At 42.3% G+C, this 23,628-nt stretch overlaps 1 protein-coding gene and 1 pseudogene across 2 annotated transcripts; both read right to left on the reverse strand.

Annotated features, from left to right (window-relative positions):
• Nucleotides 1-299: 299 nt before the first annotated feature.
• On the reverse strand, nucleotides 300-9,754 carry LOC100774396 (zinc finger protein 58). Of its 2 annotated transcripts, none has more exons than XM_027400110.2 (4): nucleotides 9,631-9,754; nucleotides 8,036-8,162; nucleotides 6,863-6,958; nucleotides 300-1,647 (listed from the first exon to the last, which is right to left on the reverse strand). In XM_027400110.2, the coding sequence occupies exons 2-4, from the start codon at nucleotides 8,157-8,159 to the stop codon at nucleotides 617-619; spliced, it is 1,251 nt and encodes a 416-aa protein (XP_027255911.1). In that variant the 5' UTR covers nucleotides 8,160-8,162; nucleotides 9,631-9,754; the 3' UTR covers nucleotides 300-616. The 2 variants fall into 2 exon arrangements, with proteins under 2 accessions (XP_027255911.1, XP_035296534.1); XM_035440643.1 differs by lacking the exon at nucleotides 9,631-9,754 and adding an exon at nucleotides 9,360-9,476.
• A 12,496-nt stretch (nucleotides 9,755-22,250) lies between these two features.
• LOC100774686 lies at nucleotides 22,251-23,287 on the reverse strand (annotated as a pseudogene).
• Nucleotides 23,288-23,628: the final 341 nt, after the last annotated feature.

Consider the following 23,628-nt stretch of genomic DNA (forward strand, 5'->3'; position numbering starts at 1 on the left):
GAGCAAGATCTCAGTATCAGGCATTCATTCTCCAGTCACACTGGCATTTATTTGCCAGCCACATTGACAATAGGAAGACATATATATTCTCCAGCAACACTGAGGAGAGGCAGTAGTTTGAGACTTGGTGAAGGCCAGGCGGTGGTGGTGCATGTCTTTAATCCCAGCACTCAGGAGGCAGAGGCAGGCAGATCTCTGAGTTTGAGACCAGCCTGTTCTACAAGAGCTAGTTCCAGGACAGTCTCCAAAGTCACAGAGAAACCATCTTGAAAAGAAAAATCAAACAAAAAACAACAACAAAAAAGTTTGAGGCTTGGTGAAGAGCTCGTGAATCAGCCCTTTCAGCCTGAGCCAGAGGTGAGAGACAGTGGCCAGCTACTTTGCTTTTCTGATCACCAGCTTGAAATTTGAACCCCAATACCAGTCCCAGTCTTTTATTTATCCTGTCACAGGATAAGATCTGGATTTTTAGCAAAAATTTCATACTCAGTGACTTTTTAGTCAGAAAGAATCATTTCCTGTGTTTTAAGTGTGGAGCAAGTAAAGTTTGTATAAATATCATGTGCTGAGTAAGGCTATAAAGGTTAACAAAGTGTTTATCACACTCTGCACACTTCTAGGGATTGTCTTCAGAATGAATTTTCCCTTTTCTTTTATGCTGTCTAAGGCGGGAAGATGAGGAAAAACCTTTGTCCCAGTCTTTACGCTGGTTGTGTTTCTCTCCATTATGGACTTTCTTGTGTCTCCTAAGGGATGAGTGACAATGAAAGGCTCTGTGACATTCTTCACACTTGTATGGTTTCTCTCCGGTATGGACTGTTTGATGTTCTTGAAGATGCCTAGAATAGGAAAACCGTTTGCCACATTGTACACACGTATAAGGATTATATTCGGAGTGGATTTTTTTATGTCGTCTAAGGGATACTAATGAGTAAAAACATCTGCCACACTCTTTACACTCATAGGGTTTGTCTTTACTATGCATTGTTTGATGTCGCCGAAGAGATGAAGATAAGTAAAAACATTTGCCACACTCCTCACACTTGTATGATTTCTCTCCAGTGTGAACTGTCTGATGCTCTTGAAGCTTTGCAAAACAGTAAAACCTTTTGCCACACTTCTCACACTTATAGGGATTTCCTTGAGTGTGAATCGCTTGATGTTGTTTAAGATATGAAAATGAGGAGAAACATCTGCCACACTCTTCACACTTGTATGATTTCTCCGCAGTATGAATTCGTTGATGTGCCTGAAGGAATGAAGGAACATAAAAAGCTTTGCCACACTCTTCACACTTGCAGGGTTTCTCTCCAGAGTGAATTCTTTGATGTTGCTTCAGCATTGACGGATAGTAAAATGACTTGCCACATTCTTTACATTTGTAGGTTTTTTCATCAGTATGATTTTTCTGGTGTATAAAAAGTGATGAGCGAGTATTGAAGGCCTTATGACATTCTTTACATGTGTAGGGTTTCTCTCCAGTGTGAAGTCTCTGGTGTATAGAAAATGTTTTATAAGAACTAAGGCCCTTACCACATTCTTCACACTTGTAGGGTTTCTCCCTTGTCTGAATTCTCTGGCGTTGAATACGTAGTGAGTTACAATTGGTGTCCTTGTTATATGCATTGTAATTCTTGGGTCTTGTTCCTGTTGAAGAAAAGTTGAGATATGAACAGATGCTCGGAAATATTCTTCATACTTATAATGCATATCTTTTTGAAAGGAAACATTTACTCATACATGTTGAAGATAAGTGAGAAATTGCAGCATATTTCAAGCCTATAGGCACTAAACATAAATGATAAAATGTTATAGGTAGAAATGGCATATACTTCTACTAGAATAAAAGCACAACCAAATAGAACATAGTCATAATAGCATATTCAAAATTTAGTAGGTAAGTAAGGTATAATGGCATTTTACTAGCAGAAATAAACCCATTCAACAAGAGAAATGTTATACGGCGGGACATCCATTGAATTATAAAGTACAAAAACCTGGAAAAAAATAAGAGTTAAACGGGATTGAATGAATTTGAGGCATCATCTAAATACAAAATTTTTATCCGTCACATAGCTTTATTTTGGAAGGTTCAGAAGATATGCTGTACAAGAAGTAGATGGTCCAAAACAAGATTAAATTTATAGCTCAAAAATTCAGAACACTATTTAATTTTTTATTTCGATAACAAGAAAATATATACCTGAAGCATAACAAGTTATAATAAACAAAAACTTGAGGTTCACCCGTGAATTACACAAATTTTGCTGAGACAACATATTTCTCAGTGAATAAATGATAAAATTACTTATTTCTCTTCTTTGTTTTTGCTTTTTTAAGGCAAGGTTTCTCTGTGTAGACGTTACTCTCCTGGAACTCACTATCTAGATCAGGCTACCTACAAATCCCAAGCGCTCTGGGATCAGTACAGTAGGTAACCATGCCAGGAGATGGTATTTCCAAGATTTATTTATTTACAAGGGTAACAGCTATGAGCCCTAAATAGAGGGACAATGAAGAAGCCATGCAAACAGGAGGCTTGTGTTTACCCATGAAGTAGAAAATCACAATTTTGTAATCTTACACAGTCCTTGTGTGTCGTATCCATCCAAAATATATAGGGAATATATAACAAATTATTATACATTATACACAACTCCAAAATAATACCAAAGAATATCAAATTGCAAAGTGAAGAAAAAAATTTGAACTCAACAAAATTTTGAAAACTATTAAACACATACTCTTAGTCACATAGACTTTGAATCGACATTTTAAGTTCTTATTAATGAGTATGTGATAAAAAAATTAGAAGATATCTTCATCAAAGACAAAGAACTCTGATGGGGTCACTTTTTTCACCATCCGTACTTGTGACACAAAACTCATGTGAAGTTAGTTTCTTTTGGGAGGGGAGGGTGGGCGGTCTCAAGACAGGGTTTCTCTGTGGCTTTGGAGCCTGTTCTAGAACTAGCTCTTGTAGACCAGGCTGGTCTCAAACTCTGCCTCCGGAGTGCTGGGGTTAAAGGCATGTGCCACCACCACCAGGCGTGAAGTTAGTTTCTTACAATGATTTCACACCTAGTTATTTAGAAATGTGTGCAATTTTTTAGATGTGAAGAAAATAGTACAGTCTGCTAGTGACCTGCCCCAAGTAACTTGATTTTGCCTGAGTTCTATCCATCTGCTCTACCAACTAAACAATTCTGCTGAGAAAATGTTCTCATGCCGCCTTACTTGCAGCTTTGAAACATCCACTGGTTTATAATATAAAACAAATTGTTTGAATGAATGGAACTAAAAGTTTTGGATTTTCAGCCCTAGACCTGCCTCTGGTATGATGTAATTTGGGGCTTGGCTTTATAAATCCAATCAAACCAAAGTTAAAGTGTGCTGGAATAACCAATGTATTTCCTGACACAAAACCAAACCTTGTCCTTCTGGTCTTCCAATGTGGTAGGTGTGGGTATTTTTGTCTGGTCCAGATTCTGGGAAAAACAAAACAAAACAAAACAAACCTTGACAGGGACTCCTCCCTGTGTCTCCTTCTGAGAGTAAAGATGTGGACTGAGGAAGTAATAGATAAACTTTCAGTTAAATCCAGGTCTTCCCTATTTCTGTGGATGCTGAATGAGTGAATGCATAGTGCCCTCCATCTATGCTGTGTCAGCTATGGTTCTGCGCCTTACATTTTATCACTTTCCCTGACCTCTTTGTGGAACAGAGTCAGCCACTCTGTGAGCTCACTTTAGATTCAAGGCTACTGGAAGCTGCAGGGTTCCGCTGTCCCACTGCCTGTGCTCCATGAGCCATGTACCATTTTTTCTGAGGCTGTATTAGTGGGTCTGGGCAACTCCATGTCTATTCCTCTTCAACCTGATTACCCTAGCCCCGAGCTCGCTCCCCCTTATGGTATTCTTTATGATGAAACAAGCAGGATTGGCTTAGATTTTGTGAAGTACAGTATAAAGGGATTAGGAGATTGAAGCTCCTAGTTCCTCCATGGACTGTATTTATCTTTATGGGTATAAAAAATTTTCAGTTCAACAACTAATTTTTGAGTGTGAAGTTTTTAGCAGAGGTAAACTGCTTTCATTTGTTAAGGCCTTATTGGATGAGAGTCATTATTTTGTTGTAAGCTGTTACAACAAAGGTAATTCATACATAATAGTTAATGATGAGTCACCTAATGAATCATGAAATATACTTAGTGCTCAAAGTTATGTTTATAGTCATGCTAAATACAAACATAATTCATTTACAGACACAATATTAGAGGGAAAAAATTTCTACCTTCCATTATGGAGTCCTCTGTACAGGTCATCAAAGGTAAGCCTAAAGTAGGTAACTGAAACCAACTTGTTTTTGCTTAATGAGGAATGATATTAAAATTAGATATACTTAAAGTAACTGGTTATTGGGCCAGGAGTGGTGACTTAACTTTAATCACAACACTCAGGAGCTGAAGCAGGAAGCTCTTTCTGACTTTGGTGTCAGCCAGGTTTACAAAGCCAGTTCTAGGACAGCTACACAGAGAAACCCTATCTTGAAAAACAAAACCAAAGAAAACAACAAAACAGAACAAAAACCTAGAAAACTAGTTTTTGAAATTGAGTGACTGGAGTACACTTGCATGGCAAGACACAACCATGTGTTGTGGTCACTTCTTAAGTAAGGTTAGCAAACTTACCCTAAGACTTATTAGATTAATGGCATTCTAGTGTCAACACAGGATAAGGATGCATGGGAAACAGGAGTTGTCAGTGTCTGCTGTTCCTGTCTCCCTCCAGCCTGTAACTCAGATCCGGAAATCCTATTCTATATCTGGAGTGAAGATAGATCACAGCTCATGTCCCACAAGACAGGATTCCCTCATGCTGAGGAGGATCTTAGATTCTGCACCACACCCTACATGTGTCAAGTAATGGAGACGCTCACTGCAATGTCTCAGCACTCCATGTCTCCTGAACTGAGGACTGAGGATACAAGGGGAACCTTGTACCTATACCTGCCAGCCAATTGGTATGGAAACTACACTCTGTAGTTCAAACAGCCATGCCCTGTCCCCTGGTTTTGAATTTCCTCCTCTTAACAAAGTTAATCCCAGAGCTGAGAGGTCAATGCCTGGATATATATATATATCAGCAAAGTGGCAGATAATACATGACAGAGGCTCTGCCACAGGGCCAGGGGGCACAGCAGGCTGAACTCTGGGCAATATTTAAACTAAGTCACAAGTATCATGTGTGGACAAACCACATCAGTAAAGAAAGTCATATGGCCTGAGGAGGAGGTGAGGTGGACTGTGAAAGTTCAACCAGGGCAGTCATTCTCAGTCACCTTCCAGAGACATCTAGGACAAGCTCCTCTGCTGTGGAACCATCTTTTTTGTACAATATGAACATGTGTTATTGTCATTATTACAGTCAATGGCTAGGCAGGATTTTCTGCAAATGCTGGGCCATACTGTATGCATGTTTTTACTCTGGAGTATTGTGGTTATCTAGGTCATTTAAAAATGTAATGTATAGCCAGGCATTGGTGGCACATGCCTTTAATCCCAGCACTCGGGAGGCAGGGGCAGGTGGATCTCTGTGAGTTTGAGACCAGCCTGATCTACAAGAGCATAGTTCCAGGACAGAGGTGATCTAGGCCCTATTGAAGAACTCTGCCTACACTCCTTAGCCCTACTCCCATGCCAAACCAACCAGAAAGCCAATGAAAATCTACACTGAGGAAGTTTGAAAATCAACAGGAAACCTTGAGAAGAAGTGACCACAAGATCTCTTCCTCCAATTGGACTCATTGTCATATTAGCCATAATGCTTCCTATAGGGCTAGACACAGTGGCAACCCTGACTCGATCTGAAACAAAACATTTTAGTAGCTCTGTTGTACCTGGGAACATCAGGTTTATACATAAAAGTTTATAATTTTTTAACAAGTTGTGACTGGGAATGAATGCAAATAAATTAGACCAAATATATCATAAATACATTACCTTGAAACAGAACAAAACAAACCTCCCCCCAAAAAAAAAACATGGAGTGTTAACACTCACTCAAAGGCCTAATTCTACTAACTGCCATGAAAGAGAGGCACACAGTTGTACCCATTATCATGTTTGATGAGCATCCCTGAATCAAGAATGGAAGGCCTTGTAGGTCATCCTGTCCTACTCTTCCTAGGTTTAATGGTCAGAACCTACTGAACCAACTGGTGGTAAAAGTGTTGAAAAAATAAACAATCTCTGTTAAATTAATGTACCCAATGTTCTAACAGAATCCCTTCTCCAATATGCTAATGCTTTGAATCTTCCCTAAGATCAGTGGGGAATGAACTATCCACAGTGACTCCAGTTTGTCTGAATTGCATCCAACTGCTCCCCACCCCCAAATTATTCTGACCATCAGAACTCAAACTGTTGAGCCTCTGTCATGCCTGGGTCTCTGTGATGCAATTGTGTTTTTGGCTTTATGAACCCAACAATGCTCACTTTGGTGTAGAGATCCTCCTGGCATAAGTCTGCTCTCAACCTTTGCAAAGGAATGATGAAATGACGCTCAGTCTGACCAGCACCAAGTTCTTTTTCCCTGAGTCTTACACTACAGTGGAGGCTCAACAAAAAGAAAAACCTTGGAAGTAACCATAAATAAAACACAGCTCGATGTTGGAGAAATAAGAAGCTGAAGAGACTTAAGCCATCATAAACTTTTGAGAGATGTACTTTGACAAGAAAGACATGAAGAGAGACCTAAAGAATGATTCCCATAGAATCATGTTTCAAGACACATGGGAAAGACTGCTTTTCTGTGGGATATTTGGACCTAACGCTGCCCCTGACTCCCTCATTCCTACACACCTGGGTGCACGGTAGCTGCTGCTTGTCTCTTCACACCTGAAGACTCTTGTCTTTGCTCCAGAAATGTCACCAAGGGTGGCTTAGGGACAGCAAGACCTGTTGGTAGGAAGGAAACAGGATTGGTTGAGTGTTCTTCTACTGGGAATTGACACATGCCTTCCAGTGCATGGCTCATAAGGAAAGAGATGGTATAATTAATGACTGTAGACAATCAGTTCCATAAATGTTTTCTGACAGGATCACTACAGTACATAAAGGAATTACAGTGTCCAGATTCTGAGTTTCATATAAAGGGAGAAAACATGAAATCTGAATTGTGAAAGATTTCATTAACAACTATACTCCATGTTTTATGCCACTGAATTTCCAACAGTCCCATTAGAGTGAAGGACACAGATATGCAACAGAGAAAGATTAAACATAAAAAAGAGAAAAACAGTGGTGGTGCATGCCTTTAATCCCAGTGTTCAGGAGGCAGAGGCCGGTAGATTACTGTGAGTTCAAGGATAGCCTGGTCTACAATGAGAGTTCCAGGACAGCCAGGGCTGTTATGCAGAGAACCCCTGTCTTGAAAAAAAAAAAGACAATAAATAAATAAATAAATAGGAAAAATCCAAAGAGGAGAATTTATGAAAAAGTTAGCAAGAAAAGCAAACACTGCCATCTCTTCAAAATGTTAAGTAACAATGCATGCCCAAATGCTTGGGAAACAGAGGAGGCCAAGAAGAGGGAGAAAGAGGAAGTGAAAGAGAGAGAGGGAGAGGGAAAGAGAGAGAGGAGAGGATGGATGGGGTAAGAGGTGGAAGAAGCTGGTTATCAATTATCAGAATCCCAAATAACCACTTAAATTTAATTTTACCACATAGACATGCATTGTTCTTTTATTTGCATCTGTGTTTATAAACTATATATGGGCAGGGCTAGAGAGATGCCTTAATAGTTAAGATCACTGGATGCTCTTGCACAGGACCTGGGTTCAATTTCCAGAACATACATGGAAGCTCTGAACTGGCTGTAACTTCAATTTCAGAGTGTCTACACCCTCTTCTGGCCTTGGTGGGCACTGGGTACACATTTTATGCCCACTGATACATGCAGCAAAATAGCCATTCATATAAAGATAAATAAATATTTTAATTAAAAAAAAGAATTCACTATGGATGAGATCCTCACCCAGGAACAGTAGGTGGCTGTAATTCTCCAACATCACATCCTTGTACAGATTCCACTGAGCAGGCTCCAGGCATTCCCTCTCTTCTGGAGAGAACTCAATGGCCACATCCCAGAAGGACAGCATATCCTGAAATAAAGATCAATGGAGGATAATACACTTCTAATTAAGTCTATTAATAATATAAATACAGGATACATTGGGCTGGATAGTTCTCCTGTCAACTTGAGACTAGCTGGGGTCATTGGAGGAGAAGCATCATTGAGAAGATGCCTCCATAAGTCTGTGTGCCAAAAAGCCTATCCAATTTTTAAATTAGTTATTGATATGAGACAGCACAGCCCACTATGGGTGGTACCCACGCTGGGCATCGATCCTATATGGCACAGGAAAGCAGGCTGGGCAAGTCGGTCAGCAGTGTTCTTCTGTGGCCTCTCCTCCACTTCTTGCCTCAGGTTAAACAACTGTCCAATCACCAAAATTTAATGTCTTTAAGAAAAGCATGTGAGTGACAAAAGTTTAAATTATACATGGAGTGGGTTAACAGAATGAACCACAAGTAGTTCTTAAATCACCACAGTGCTGATTGCATGGATCTGTCACTGTAAGAAACATGACGTGAACAACAAAGTTATTTATCACATCCATGAGGCATGTTCAAGGGTTTTCTGACACAGACTTGGGTAGCCTAGGACTTGAATTTGCTATGAAGCAGTCCCCCTCACAACTGCAGAGATGACAAAGATGTGCAATAGAGTAGACTGAAGTTTCTTTTCTGTCACAGGTTTACTTTAAATCACAGGAATATACACAGCTCACCCTGCTGACCTGACCCAAAAGCCTTCCTAGTCCCCATTCTGCTCTGTGGGTCTTTCCCTCCACATGCCGGCACTAAGTGAGCTCTCTCACCCCTAGTCTAAGCTTTTCTACAGCAGCTGACTCTGGCAGATCTGTCTGTTGTCTTCCAGAATTTCATACCAGTGACCTTTGTTTCTCCTCAGATTTTTCCTCTCTTAATTCTTTATCTGGCAGAGAAAACGAACACAATCAAGGCTCAAGACCTTTACACTAGGCAGGATAGAGTACAGGAGGGGTCAGAAACCCAATTGCTCTAAGTTAATGAGAAATCTGACAGCAGCCATGTGGAATAGCTCAGCTAGTGAAGCCTGCTTCCCTCCAAGCTGCTCAGTGAGCTCCCAGCTCCACCTCAGGAGCAGACAGTCAGCTGACCATCGTTAGCTTGCAGTCCTGGTCACCTCAGCTGACCATCACTAGCTTTTAGTCCTGGTCACCTCAGCTGACCATCACTAGCTTTTAGTCCTGGACCTTGCGCTATTATCTGCTCCCAGGCAGCTCTTCTGTCCCAGAAGCCTAAGGCGGACTCGGGCTGCACGTCCTAAGGAAACCATCATTCGGCGCAGTCCCATCGTCCTCTCCCAGCCCTGACCTGCAACCTCCCAAGTCCCAGCCAGTTCAGCCCAGCTCCTCCCAGGCAGCTTCACCGCCCTCCCCCCAGCCCAGGTCTGCTCCCTCCAAGACGGAACCCACACCCCGCACCCCGCACAGAGCCTCAGGCTGCGCTGCACCCTGGACCAACCTCCAAGTCAGAGACGCAGCAGGAGACGCAGCGGGGCAGGACTCGCGCCCAACTTTGGGGAAAGAGCACGTGTATAATCTAAATCCGGAAAAGGGTTTCCTGGACGACTCTCTGTGACGTCAAGTCGGATGGACTACATTTCCCAGAAGTCTGCTCGGATGACTCCCTTTGTGATGCTCCTCAGTCTTCCTGCGTTTGTATCTGGCTTCCTGCATGCAGTAGAGGATGGTCGGAAGAAAATGAGATCGCTGGACAGCGGTTGGCCTGAGGAAAAACCAATTGCCCGAATGTCTGATTAAATCAAGTTTTGGGTTTTGTTGTTGTTGTTTTGTTTTTGTTTTTGTTTTGTTTTGTTTTCAGGAGCGCCAGTAAATGGGCCGTTGGGTGTCACTCCTCATTGCCTTTTGATGTCCCTCTTTGGCAAAGGATTGGGGTTGAAAAAAAAAAAAAGTCGAGATAATTATCAGTTGGAAAAGATGCAATAAAAAGGTCATATGTGCCATAGGAAATACCTGTCGAAATAACTTGCGGTTAGAAATGATTAAATAAAAAAGAGGGTGAATTTATGTTCAATAATCCATCATGTGGGAGGGGAATGAATGATCAAGCTGTCTCGACATTTTCTTAAGGCAAAAATGCAATCACCACAGGTTATTTTTGTATGCTATATAGTAGGCATACACCATGGGGTCCTATTTCAGTACCGTAGAAACAGGTAAACAGGTTTTGCTGAGTTCTTTAGTCTCAGGAAACAGGAAGTCGTTCTTGTGATGTATGGAGACTTAACAATGGATAAAAAACTGGTTTCTTAACAACAATGTTTTGGTTTCAAATGGAGACTCTGTCTGGTGTTCACCTCCAGATATACAACTCAGGATGACTGGACTTGAGTCGAGACTGTGACATAATTATCAGGCTCCCAGGTCATTTCTGCTCCATATGTTCTGATTTTTATATCATACACTTAAAAATCACATTGGCTCTGTTGTACCTCAAAATGATGAAGCAATACTGTGTGGAGTAATCTTTTCATACACTGTGAAGATGTGTCTCTGCCAAGGCACCTTCTGATGGGTGTAATAGATCTGAATGGCCAATGGCCAGGCAGGAGAGGACACGTGGGATTTCTGGGGAGAGAGAAGAGATTAGTCTAGCTGCCCAGAGGCATCATCAAGACGAGGACCAAGTCACGCATACAAAATGATGGAGCCATTTTTAAAAAGCCATTGTGGTGTCTGCACCATGAACAAGTCTAATGTATCCGGCGAAAGCCTGGAGATTTAAAATGAAAGACAAGACATCCAGTTGCTTGTGCTATGTGTGTCTCCTTTTTTTCATCTTTACTTCTCTGTCTCTCTCTCTATTGAGGGGAGAGAGCAGCCTTATATACACTTACAAAACAGAGGAAAAACCCCAGGTGTAAGAGCTCATGTTTTTCTCGTACTAGATGTGACACCAGCGGGGCAAGGCCGGGCTGTAAGCCAGGACTAGAGAACAGAATGCACCTGTCAACTCACAGAAACCCCATGGGGGCTGGGGCCCAACAGCCATATGGCAGAACCTGGATTAATAAAGGCAGGTTAATTTATAAGAGCTAGTTGGGGACAAGCCAAAGCTATAGGCCAAGCTTGCATCATGAATGAGAATTTGCCCTGTTATTATTTACCAGCTGACAATGGTTAGACAAGTAAGTAAAAGTGTGCAATACACTGACATGGGAGAGAAAAGTATCTCTTTATGATGATTTTGAAACCAGTGTGCCTGAATGTGCTTCTAAGTGCTCTGACAAATGGACCTGATTCAAAACTGTACTGGAATATTTAGAGATCTTCCCTATAAATAAAAAGGAAAAAAAATAAATGAACAAAACCCCAAAACAACACAAAGGAAGAAAACCAGTACCAATAGCAAGAACAACAACAACAAAACTATATAAGTAAAACATTCATGGTAAAGCAGTTTGAGTTTACTTTAGGCTTTGTCTTAGTATGCAGTCTTACATATAGATAACTCAGTGCTCTGTGCTTACCCTCTTCATGTTCCAGACACGGATCCAAATCCACAGTTTGTAAAAATAGTTTTTCTGTGAACATTAGTATCCTTACACTGTAGGAGGTTCTTCAGGGACACAGAGAAGGCATAATCACAGAACAAGGTTAAAATTCAACTCTCTGACATTTACATACAAAGAACTCCGTAATCCATCTCAGGATTTGTCACCTGTCCTTAACTCCCTTGAAACTCTCAACTGTTAATCTATGTAAGAAATTCAGTTTTTGGAGGGCTCTATTAGAATTTTAACCATGTTCCCCTTGAAAGACACTTATATGGTGTAAGTGAAGGGACCAGCTCCCCATTTTGGCAGCCATGACAGTAACACGTGCTTGCCATGATCTTGTCCTAGTCACTAGAAGTCAGATGCCTGCCTCGTGGCAAGGAACCAATCAGAAGTTAGCTAGTGGCACTATGCTTTACAGCTCTGGGTGTGCTTTACGGACAAGTGCACAGCAATGATGCACAGAGCATAGCAACCACCCTGGGAGGGCCTATGGGCCGTAACAACCAGTTGGCCAATCAACACAGGGCAAGCCCTCCAAGCCTGGAGGCACACCAATCCTGAGCCTGTGTGTACCCCTAGACACTCCCCTTACACTGCCCTACAAGATCTCTCAGCAGCGGGTTCAAACTGTCTTTTGCGAGCCATCCAGCATGGCAGGTGGGTGAAAGACCCGAGCTAAGATGGGGTTAGCTCATTAAAAAACAATAAAGCCTCATGCAGTTTGCAGCAAGTTTTCGAATCCGCCTGGTGATTGGGGTGACTGAGGTCGTGGGCTGAGACCTCGGAGGTCTGAGTTTTCTGGGGGTCTAACATAAGGAGCCTTGTAACCAGGCAGGCAAAGGCCTGGCTGGAGGGAGATTAAGACAGAGGCTACAACCAGGCAGGCAAAGCCCTGGCTGAAGAAAGATTATAGGAAAGGGAGCACAGGCCCACCATGTAGCCCAGCCATTGTAGATAAGAGTGAAAATGTGTGAAGTGTGGTAAAGTGTGATTAGCACGATTTAGCGAATTATTTAAGGACCAGCTCAGAACTAGGAATTTTAGAGTATACCATGACTCTATGTCCTGGAGCTCTCCTCCACTAATCTGACAACCAGTCCATTAAACTGTGACTCGACAGCCTGAATCCAGAGGAGCCTGAACCTGTGGGCCTCACCAGGAGAGGTACCCCCTGCTGTGAGCCTATTGTCTGTGGTTCTTAGGATTGTTTGCTTATGCTTGTGTGTTGCTTTGACATAGTGTGAAGTAAAACTTATACTCAAAACCAACTCACTGAGTCTGTCATTCCTACCAGGTCAAAACCTGGTAAGGGTTCGAGACATATGGTTTGTCTTCAGTGTGAATTGTTTGATGTACCTCAAAGAATGGATAACAGGAAAATAATTTGCCACATTCTTCGCACTTGTAGAGTTTCTCTTCAGAATGAATTTGTTGATGTTGCTTTAGCATTGAGTGATAGTAAAATGATTTGCTACATTCTTCACATTTTTTTTCATCAGTATGATTTTTTCTGGTACTTACAAAGTGATGAGTGAGTATTAAAGGCCTTATGACATTCTTTATGTGTGTAGGGTTTCCATATTGTCGTGGCCCGGCATGTCTCAGCCCCAAACCACAGGACCCATGAGGTTCGGCCTGAGTGGGGGAGCCTGGACTTGGAAACTCCTAGCAACCCAATGGCGATAAACACCAGACACAGGCATCTTGTCATCTTTAGAGAGCTCTCAGTTCCATGCTGCAAAACTGGAGTCTCTTCTTTATTCAGCATCTTCCTGGCTGTTTCCTAACCGTGTTTCCTTGACCCTGAGGCCATTTCTCTCCCAGGCAACCCCTCTGCCTGGAACCTCCTCACTCTCTCTGTTCTCACATGTTACATACACCTCACCCTCTGCCCCGGTGCAGGCCTATTCAAATGCTTAGTTCTGTAGAGATGAAAACTAGGAGGCGTTTTCCACTGAGGCTATGCCATTAAACAGCAGATTAGCTAGCATCTGCAATACAATTGTAGACCAGAGCTCCCGGTTACTGCAACCGGAGGTTTGGACCTCCAGAAATCCTCTAATGGAATTTTCCTGGCTCCCCGACACCATATGAAGTCTCTGGTGTATAGAAAGTGCTTTACAAGAACTAAGATCCTTAGGACATTCTTCACAGTTGTAAGTTTACTCCAATGTATGAATTCTCTGGAGTTGAATACATAGTGAGTTAAAATCAATCAGCTTATTGTAAATGTTATAATCATTAGTTCTTGTTCCTGTTGAATAAAAGTTGAGATATGAACAAAAGCTATGAAATATTCTTCATACATGCCTAGATTTTGTTAAAGGAAACATTTACTCATAAATATTGAAGCACAAATGAAAAAGTTTATTTCAAGATGTATAGACTCTGAGCATCAATGATAAAATATAGATAGAAAATATAGGTAGAAATAATCTGTGCTTCTAGAATAGGGGCATAACCAAATACAACATATACATAATGATATTTTGATTGAAGTTTAATAGCTAAGTAAGTTGTGAGGGCATTTACTGACAGAATGAAACCCATTTATAAAAAGAGATGATATATAGTCAGACACCCATGAAATTATAAAGCAGCCAAGCCTGGAAAAACAAATTTTAAATGTGATTGTATGAATTTGTGCCATCATCAAAATAGAAAATATTTATCTTACACATAGAGTTTTATTTTAGAAGGTACAAAAGACATGCCACAGAAGAAGTAGATGCTCCACTAAAACCATCATAAACATCTAGAGATGTGCAAGACATGAAGAAAGACCTAAAGAATGATTCCCATAGAATCGTGTTTCTAGGCACATGGGAAAGTCTGCCTTTCTGTGGGATATTTGGATCTCAACTCTGACCCTGACCCTGCATTCCTAAACATCTGGGTGCACGGGTGGCTCCTGCTTGTCTCTTCACTCCTGAAGACTCTTGTCTTTGCTTCAGAAATGTCACCAGGTGTGGCTTAGGGACAGCAAGACCTGTTTGTAGAAAAGAGAACAGGATTGGTTGAGTGCTCTTCTACTGGGAATTAACACATCCCTTCCAGTGCATGGCTCCTAAAAAAAGAGATGATGTAATAAATGACTGCAGACAATCAGTTCCATTAGTGTTTTCTGAAAGGATTGAAGGGACCAGCTCCCCTTTCGATAGTCATAATGGCCGAACACATGCTTGTCTGACCTTGTCCTAGACACTAGAAAGTCAGATGCCTGCCTCGTGACAAGGAACCAATCAGAAGTTAGCTGGTGGCGCTATGCTTTACGACCCTGGGTGTGCTTTACGGACAAGTGCACAGCAATGACGCACAGAGCATAGCAACCACCCTGGGAGGGCCTATGGGCCATAACAACCAGTTGACCAATCAACACAGGGCAAATCCTCCAAGCCTGGAAGCACACCAATCCTGAGCCTGTGCATACCCCTAGACACTCCTCTTACGCTGCCCTACAAGATCTCTTGGGAGCTCCTAGGACCTGTCTTTTGTAGCCAACCGCCATGGTGGGTGGACAAAAGACCCGAGCTAACATGGGGTTAGCTCGTTAAATTACAATAAAGCCTCATGCAGTTTGCAGCAAGTTCTCGAATCTACCTGGTGATTGGGGTGACCGAGGTCGTGGCCTGGGACCCCAGATACCTGAGTTTTCTGGGGGTCTAACAGGATCACTATAGTACTGAAGGGACCAGCTCCCCATTTTGGCAGCCATGACAGTAACACGTGCTCGCTATGACCTTGTCTTAGTCACTAGAGGTTAGGTGCCTGCCTTGTGACAAGGAACCCATCAGAAGTTAGCTGGTGGCGCTATGCTTTACAACCCTGGGTGTGCTTTACGGACAAGTGCACAGCAATGATGCACAGAGCATAGCAACCACCCTGGGAGGGCCTATGGGCCGTAACAACCAGTTGGCCAATCAACACAGGGCAAGCCCTCCAAGCCTGGAGGCACACCAATCCTGAGCCTGTGTGTACCCCTAGATACTCCCCTTATGCTGCCCTACAAGATCTCTCGCAGCGGGTTCAAACTGTCTTTTGCTAGCCATCCGCCATGGCAGGTGGGTAAAAGACCCAAGCTCACATGGGGTTAGCTCGTTAAAAAACAATAAAGCCTCATGCAGTTTGCATCAAGCTTTCGAATCTGCCTGGTGATTGTGGTGACCGAGGTCGTGGCCTGGGACCCAGGATACCTGAATTTTTCCGGGGGTCTAACAGTACATGAAGGAATTTACAGCATCCAGCTTCTGAGTTTTATGTAAAGGGAGAAAATATGAAATCTGAATTGTGAAAGACTTCCATTAACACCCGTACTCCATGTCTCATGCCACTGAATTTCCAACAGTCCCATTAGAGTGAAGGAAACATACAGACAACACAGAAAGGTTAAACACAAAGGGAGAAAAGAGTGAAATGATTCTTGAATAATTTAATTTTATTTTCTATGTGCACTGGTGTCTTGCCTGCATGTATATCTGTGTGAGAGTTATGAGGGTGCTGGGAATTGAACCCCTGTCCTCTAGAAGAGCAGTGGTCTTAACCACTGAGCCATGTCTCTAACCCTGAAATGAGTCTTAATAGCGCAATCTCACTAATTTGTCTGAAAACGAAGGATATGAAATTCGCTGTTGAAATCTTCCCAAGAGATAAAGTACAAAGCAAGTAAGCTACAGGTTCATGGTGAAATAAGAATTCCCCTATGGATGAGATCCTTACCCAGGAATAGAAGGTTGCTGTAATTCTCAAACATCACATCCCTGTACAGATTCCACTGAGTAAGTTCCAGGCATTCCCTCTCTTCTGGTGAGAAATCAATGGCCACATCCCAGAATGTCAGCATTTCCTGAAACAAAGACCAATTTATGATAACATACTTCAATTTAATTAAAACCAGTAATGATATAAATACCAAGATGCATTGGGCTGGATATTTCTCCTGTCAAGTTGGCATTAGCTAGGGTTAGTTGAGAAGAAAGAAACATAATAGAGAAGATGTCTCTCTAAGACTGACCTGTTCCAAGCCTAGAGGGTATTTTATAATTAGTGATTGATATGAGACAGCACAGTCCACTATGGGTGGTACCCACACTGGGCAGGCGATCCTATATGGCACAGGAAAGCAGGCTGGGCAAGTCAGTAAGCAGTGTTCTTCTGTGACCTCTGCTCCAGCTCTTGCCTCAGGTTACAACCTTGACTTCCCTCAGGGATGGACAGTTACCTGACGTTGTAGTCTATAATAAACCCCTTCTTCTCTAAGCTGTCTCTCCTCAAGGTCTTTATCACAGCAATAGAAACCCTAACACAGGCATTGTGTGCTTTTTGACACCAACCTGGATTTTTCACAGCAAGAAAGAGAGCTAGCAATTTTTCTTATGTAGTTGCGTAATATTCCTCAGACATATCCGAAATGGTCACATGATCTCACACTGTATCCATCTTCAAGGGAAGACAGGTAAAGGATCCTATAAGCCCAGTTGGACAAGATCCATTTAACACAGATGAAGTGTAAAATGAATGCATCCACAGAACTTACATTTATTGCCATGTCCTCCTATACACCACACACAAATAGATCCGTCACAGGAGAAAGTCATGGGGAGGGAGGAGGAATTTCTCAGCAGTTAATGCTCAGAGTCATGAATATGAGGTGAAATGAAAATAGAGTCTGATGCAGCAGGTCAGGCTGTCATCTGGGTTTCAGGATTTCTACAGAGTTCAGTAATGATGCAAAGGATAGTGACAAGGGCCATGAGAAGGAGCAGGCCAGGGTAAGAACTCACAGACTAAATATCATTTAAGTATCTGATCATGTGACAAAATAGTCAAGCATGAGACTAACAACACTGTTTGAGAATTTAAAATAGAATACATAGCACTTGATCTTTTTGATAGTGACTGTGGAGGACACTATGGCAGACACTTTCATAACCAGAGTTGACAATGTAATGAAAATCTGTTCTGCCCAGGTTTGTTCCTGACATGCATTTGATCCCTGTTCAGATTTTTGAAATGCCTCTCCATGGCCTCTGATGTAGAAAAAGGTTATAATACTTGATGAATGGCACATGGCTTAGATACTGTTATGCTGCTGTAAGGAGACAATGTGAACAAGGCAATATATAAGAGAAAGCATTTAATTTGGGGCTTGCTTACAGTTTTAGAACATTCGTTCATTATCAACATCATGGGAAGCACAGGGGTAGGCAGTCATGGTGCTGGAGAGATGGGTGAGAGCTGCATGTTCAGGTCCACAAACAGCAAGCAGACACTGGGCCAGGTGGGCTTTTCAACCTCAAAGCCCACTCCTGTTGGGGCTCACAGAGATGGCTCTGTTCCATACTGACTTAAGATCAGAGAGTTCAAAACCGTCCTTACTCTTCCAAGGTTAAAGTCATAAGACCTAAAGGTCGATGGGCATTGGTGGCGCATGCCTTTAATCCCAGCACTCGGGAGGCAGAGGCAGGTGAATCTCTCTGTGAGTTTGAGACCAGCCTGATCTACAAGAGCTAGTTCCAGGACAGCCTCCCAAGCCACAGAGAAACCCTGTCTCAAAAAACCAAAAAAAAAAAATAGTAATAATAAATAAAAGAAAGAAAGAAAAAGAAACCTAAAGGGTTAAGGCAAGGCTACAGTAGTACAGTAGCATGTTTGGTCTTGGTCGTGGATATCTTATCTAAGTAACAGCAGACTTGGTCTGATGTGTGGTTACTCTTGACCCCCAAGACCAGATAATGGGAAATTGAGTCTAAGATGTGGTTACCAAATGTTTGGAGAATTAAGGAAGAAAGTTGTCTGTTTGTTCCTTATACATAATAAAGAAGTCTTTTGTCATGTTCCCCTTTTTGGTTGGGGTATTTAAGAATAAACTTGGGGCGTTCATTAGTGGATGGATTGCCCTCCCGACTATATGCCTGGATTCTGTCTTATTCTTAGCATCTTTACTTGCCATTTCTCAATCCACACTTCCCCTCTCAGGTATGCTGGATCTTACTGAAGCCACACAAAGACAGGTTATAACACACTCACAATGACACACCTTACCTAAAGATCACACCTCCTAAATCATTCCAGACAGTTCATCAACTGTGGGCCAATCTGAAGACATATGAACCTAGAAGGTCATTCTCATTTAATCTTCCATAGTGCTTATATTGAGCTATGTGGGAAATTTCATTACGCTGTGTGAATATACGTCACTGTGATTGGTTTAATAAAGAAGCTGACTGGCTAATAGCTGGACAGGTAGAGGTTAGTTCGGGTTGGAAAGACAAAGAGTGTGAAAGAAAAGAAGGGAGGAATCTCAGGATCTCGAGGTGACAAGGAGAGTGGAAGGGGTAATCCAAACTAAAAGGCTTCACTTCTAGGAATGAAGGGACCAGACCCTCACTCAGCCCTGCTTTAGAAGCCATGACAGGCTACAGAAAAGACATGCAGGCATGTAACACAAGGAAACTCCAGATCCTCTGGCCTCCTGGAGCCTAAGGCCAAAGCTGAACACAAAAACTCCAGACCCCCCACCTCCCACCAGTCTCCTAGGTACTTGGTTCCTGGGAACTGTTTGGCCACAAAAAATCTCCAGGGGAGACCAAAACCTCCCCCTGTAGTCTCCATGACACATTTCTGAAAACTATTGGTATCTATAAAAAAACAAGCCACCTTCAAGTAACAAGACAAAGCCATAGAAACCACAGAATGTTCCCTCTCAACACTAACCAATAAGAATAATTGATACACAGGTATTTCATGACAAAATATGATTTTGAGAAATTTCTTGATTGTTCCTCAAATGTCAACCAATCAGAAACCAACCTGTACCTACTGATGTAATCCTGTAACTTTTGTCTTTGAAACCCAGCAGTAGATCAGGAACTTCACCCCTTCTGGAGGCTGCTGTGACAGCTAGCTAGACGGGGGTCCCTCGGTGTAGGATAAACAATTTAATAAACCTTATGCATTTGCATCAGTGGTCTGTCTCCCTGGTCTCTTTGTGGATCCTTGCCACCTGGTCACAACAGAGAGAAGGAGATAAACTTGCCATACTGAGTAAAGGCATCAAACCATGTTACAGAATGTGGACAAGAAATATGTGCTAATTTAAAATGTAAGTGTTAGCTAGTAATACGCTTGAGCTATTGGACAAGCATTTATAATTAGTAAGTCTCAGTGTGGTTATTTGGGAACTGACTGGTGGGACAGAAAAGTCTGCCTACAGTGTTATGTCAATTTAATTTAATATATTTATATTGCAGTGTTTCTGGTTCAAATCTATATAAAATATGAAGTCCCTCGTGGATGGTATGTGTTCTGTCTGCATGTAAAATTATTTACAAGCATGCTGCATGTAGTCTGGACTCTTTGTGATGATTAACTAGGGCAGAGTCCTGAAGGTTATCAGGCTTATCTGTTTGTTTTTTTTTTAAGATGCAATAATTTTTCAGGTTACTAGGAACTAAAAGTTACCAGACGCACAGTTCCTCCACTACATCTTTCAATAGTAAGGACCAGTAGGAATACAGTCATCATTCCTAGACCTTGCAGGGTTCTAATATCCTTCTGTCACAACTGTCCTGAATTCCTTTTCTATGGTTGGAATAAAACATTATGACCAAGGCAACTTATTGAAGAAAGGGTTTATTTTGTTAAAGGATCCAGAAAGATATGAGGCTATGATGGCAGAGAGACATGGCAGCAAGATACAGGCATGGAAACCAAGAGCTCCTATCTTGGACCTCACACACAAAGCTGAGAGGGTGAACTAGAAATGGCTCAAATCAGCTAGGCATTGGTAGTGCACTCGGGAGGCAGAGGCAGGTGGACCTATGTGAGTTCAAGGCCAGCCTGGTCTCCAGGGTGAGTGCCAGGATAGGCTCCAAAACTACACAGAGAAACCCTGTCTCAAAAAATCAAAAAAAAAAAAAAAAAAAAAAAGGCTCAAATCATTAAACTTTCAAAGCCCAGCCTCAGTGACAAAATTCCCTCAGCAGACCACAGCAACTGTTACAAAGAAGATTTAATTAAGTCTTTTTTTTTTTTTTGATGGTTAAAAAAATTTGCGTTTTATTGTTTTTGCTAAACAATACTAAAAAAAAAGTTTTTTTTTTTTGAAGGCAGGGCTTGAATTATTTAATTCTTCTCCATTTAATTTTTTAAAAAGAGGGGATAGAGATCATGACCAAAAAAAAAAAAAGCCCCACCCTACCCCCAAAGTAGTTTTAGCCCATGTCCCAATCAGTGCCTGATATTCAGGTGGTGGCATTTTGCCCCATAAGACTACCCTGGAGGTGCAGGGTCAACAAGTACCAGTTTCAGCTCTCATCAGGTTAGTCAAACCAGGCAAACTGGTGGGCTAAAGTCCAGAGATTCTTCCCAGGTTTTCTGCCCATTGGCTGAGCACATACAAGCTGTCATTAGCTTGTAAGATTTCAGGAGTAGGAAGGGGCAGAAGAGTAGGAGGATGGTAGAAGAGAAACTAGAGGTTATTCAAGCTTTTCCTGGGCTAGCGGCTCTGGACATAGCCTTAAGAAAGGTCAGGGTAGATCAAGTCCAGGTTTCTTAGAAGAGGAACTCAGGCCGGAGGAAGAAGAGCTGAGATGTGCCATGCAAGCCACTTCTTCCTGCAGAGGCACAGCGGGGAGGGGCGGCTGACTCCCAAGTGGAGAGTGGTGAGGGTTCATCTAGTACCATGAAGACAAAGGCAGAGGAGTCCTGAGGTTGGGAGCATATTCGAGACAGGTACGTAGAGTTAAAGACCAGAAAGCCATCTGGGCCCTCAAGTCTGAATCCTGTCTGCACACTGGCTCTGCAGGTCTACAGGAGATTCTCGCTGTGAACTAACTAAGTCAAGTTAATCGTTGGGCTCTGGGTGGTAGAAAGGACAACACATTTTTGTTTTCAGAGGGATGAGGTGGGAAGAGTGGCCATGACCTAGTAAAAAGAGACCTGCAAAAAGCAGAAAATACTTAGAGAACATTTTAAAATATATTTCCATATATATATATTTAAAGTTAAGAAAAATAAAACTAATTCAAGCCATGCCCTGTGCAAAAAAGGAGAAAAAAAGTTAAGAAAACAAAAGGAAAAATTTAAAGTGAGACCTCTTTCTTCTGCTCTGGTCTCAGCTTCAGAATCACAGTCAGCTTGTTATTTTTATTTTGGAAGAAAAGATGTAAAAGTTTCTTTCAATCATTCAGAAGGCAAGTATGTTCACTTATAAAAACAGAATGGCAGAAACAGACCAGGAAAAGAAAGTCACAGGTGAAGGGCAGAGTGGAAAGGAATTTGCAAAAATAAAACTAACAAGGTGACTGTTTCAGAAGGGGCTGTGAAAAGGACATGGTGGGTCGCACGCAGTCTGTTAGTCAAGTAATGATTCAACTTTTAAATTATCCTCTTGTTCTTTTTGTTGGGTGTTTGTTCAAGTCTAGGTTGTTTGAAACACTGGCTCTTTAGTGAGAGTCAGCAGGAAATATAGAATCCCTTTCCTCCCCGGGCCTGCCTCCGCTCAAGCCACCACCATCGTCTCTGTGGCTGGATACTGGAAGAGTCCTGCATGTTTGTGGACTCAGGATGACAGGGCAGCCTCCTTCTATGGTTGTTGGGCTTGTGAACACTGCAGTATCTTTTGGGTTTCCACATCTCTAAAATGTTTTTCAACTATTTTTCGTACATGGCTCAGTGAACGCCCCTCTTTACCTTTACAATTTTCCACTTGATATGGTGACCCGTCCAGCAGGCCAGGTTATTCTCGGGTCTCGAGGGGGTTGTCACCTAAAGGGGTCATGAGGGCGAGAAAGGAATGGAGACCAAGCGGCGCAAGAAAGGACAAGAGTCCGTCTGTGCAATGTCAAGGTCTCGATTTACTGAGGCTTAGAGTGGGCTTAAATAGCCCTGCAACAATAGAATTGGGGGGAATAATAGAAGGAACATCAGGTATTTGCTGGGACTGGAACATTCTTCTTGTCAGCCGGAACATCTAGTGGTCTTTCTTGGAACAGCGAACAGAAAAGCTCCAGACCCTTTCTCGGAACAGAAGCAGTTAGCAGTTCCGCTTGGCCAAACCGTATCTAATTACAGGTTACAGGAGGCTCACAGAGCTGGCTTTAAGCCGCAAACTTACAGGTCATTAAAAGTCTTACAAAGGTGGGCTTTAAGCCGCATAGTTTTGGGCCCACGGCTCCTTACAATATGGGGGTGTATTAACAACTTCTTCCATGACTACGATGTTTTTTCTTGCCATTTACTGTCTTTAATGGTCTTGTGAATGGTCTGGAAGAGCTGCTGGCCTTCCAGGAGGAGGCCTGGCTCAACTACTACTCCTTCTCCATCTGTGCTTTGCTGGTAAGCTTACTAACATTAAGTGATGCTAGTGGAGGAGGGGTTTCTCTTCCATCACTAATTATTTCCACTTCAGAAACATAGTGTAAGTTTATAAGCAAGATGTCTGTGGTTGGGCTTTCCACTGGAAGAGAAGTATTTTAGAGACAGCATTTTGGACTGGTAGTCCAAGGCCACCACCTCGCCCTGCAGCTGCTGCTCCTGGCAGGTCCCTCACGACACCTGGCTCCCAATGCTGAAATACTTGCCCAGAGAAGCCACCATCTTGGGAGAGCAGCCGTGGCCGGCGGGCGTGGCGGCAGCCTAAATTCTTTATAGTGCTATATGGCTTATAGTTTCAGAAGTTCAGTCCATTATCATCCTGATGGGACATCGCAGCATGCAGGCAGACATGGTGCTAGAGTAGGAGCTGAGAATTTTACATCCTGTTAGGTAGGCGACAGGAAGTGATCTGAGATACTGGGCATGGGATTGAGCATATATGAGACCTCAAAGCCCACCTCCACAATGACATATTTCCTCCAACGAGGTCAAACCCACTCCAACAAAGCCACGCCTCCTAATAGAGCCACTCCCTTTGTGGGTCATTTTCTTTCAAACCACCA

The sequence above is a fragment of the Cricetulus griseus genome, chromosome 2, assembly GCF_003668045.3.
Source record: "Cricetulus griseus strain 17A/GY chromosome 2, alternate assembly CriGri-PICRH-1.0, whole genome shotgun sequence".
Classification (NCBI taxonomy): Eukaryota; Metazoa; Chordata; class Mammalia; order Rodentia; family Cricetidae; genus Cricetulus; species Cricetulus griseus.

Bases quoted from the DNA above. Each gene is read 5' to 3' on its own strand.
- LOC100774396 (XM_027400110.2), bottom strand. From the start codon at position 8,159: ATGCTGTCCTTCTGGGATGTGGCCATTGAGTTCTCTCCAGAAGAGAGG. The intron at 6,959-8,035 runs GTGAGGATCTCA...TCCTACCAACAG, and splicing joins CAGCCACCTACTGTTCCTGG to GTCTTGCTGTCCCTAAGCCA. The intron at 1,648-6,862 runs GTGTGTAGGAAT...TTTCTTCAACAG, and splicing joins AGCAGCTACCGTGCACCCAG to GAACAAGACCCAAGAATTAC.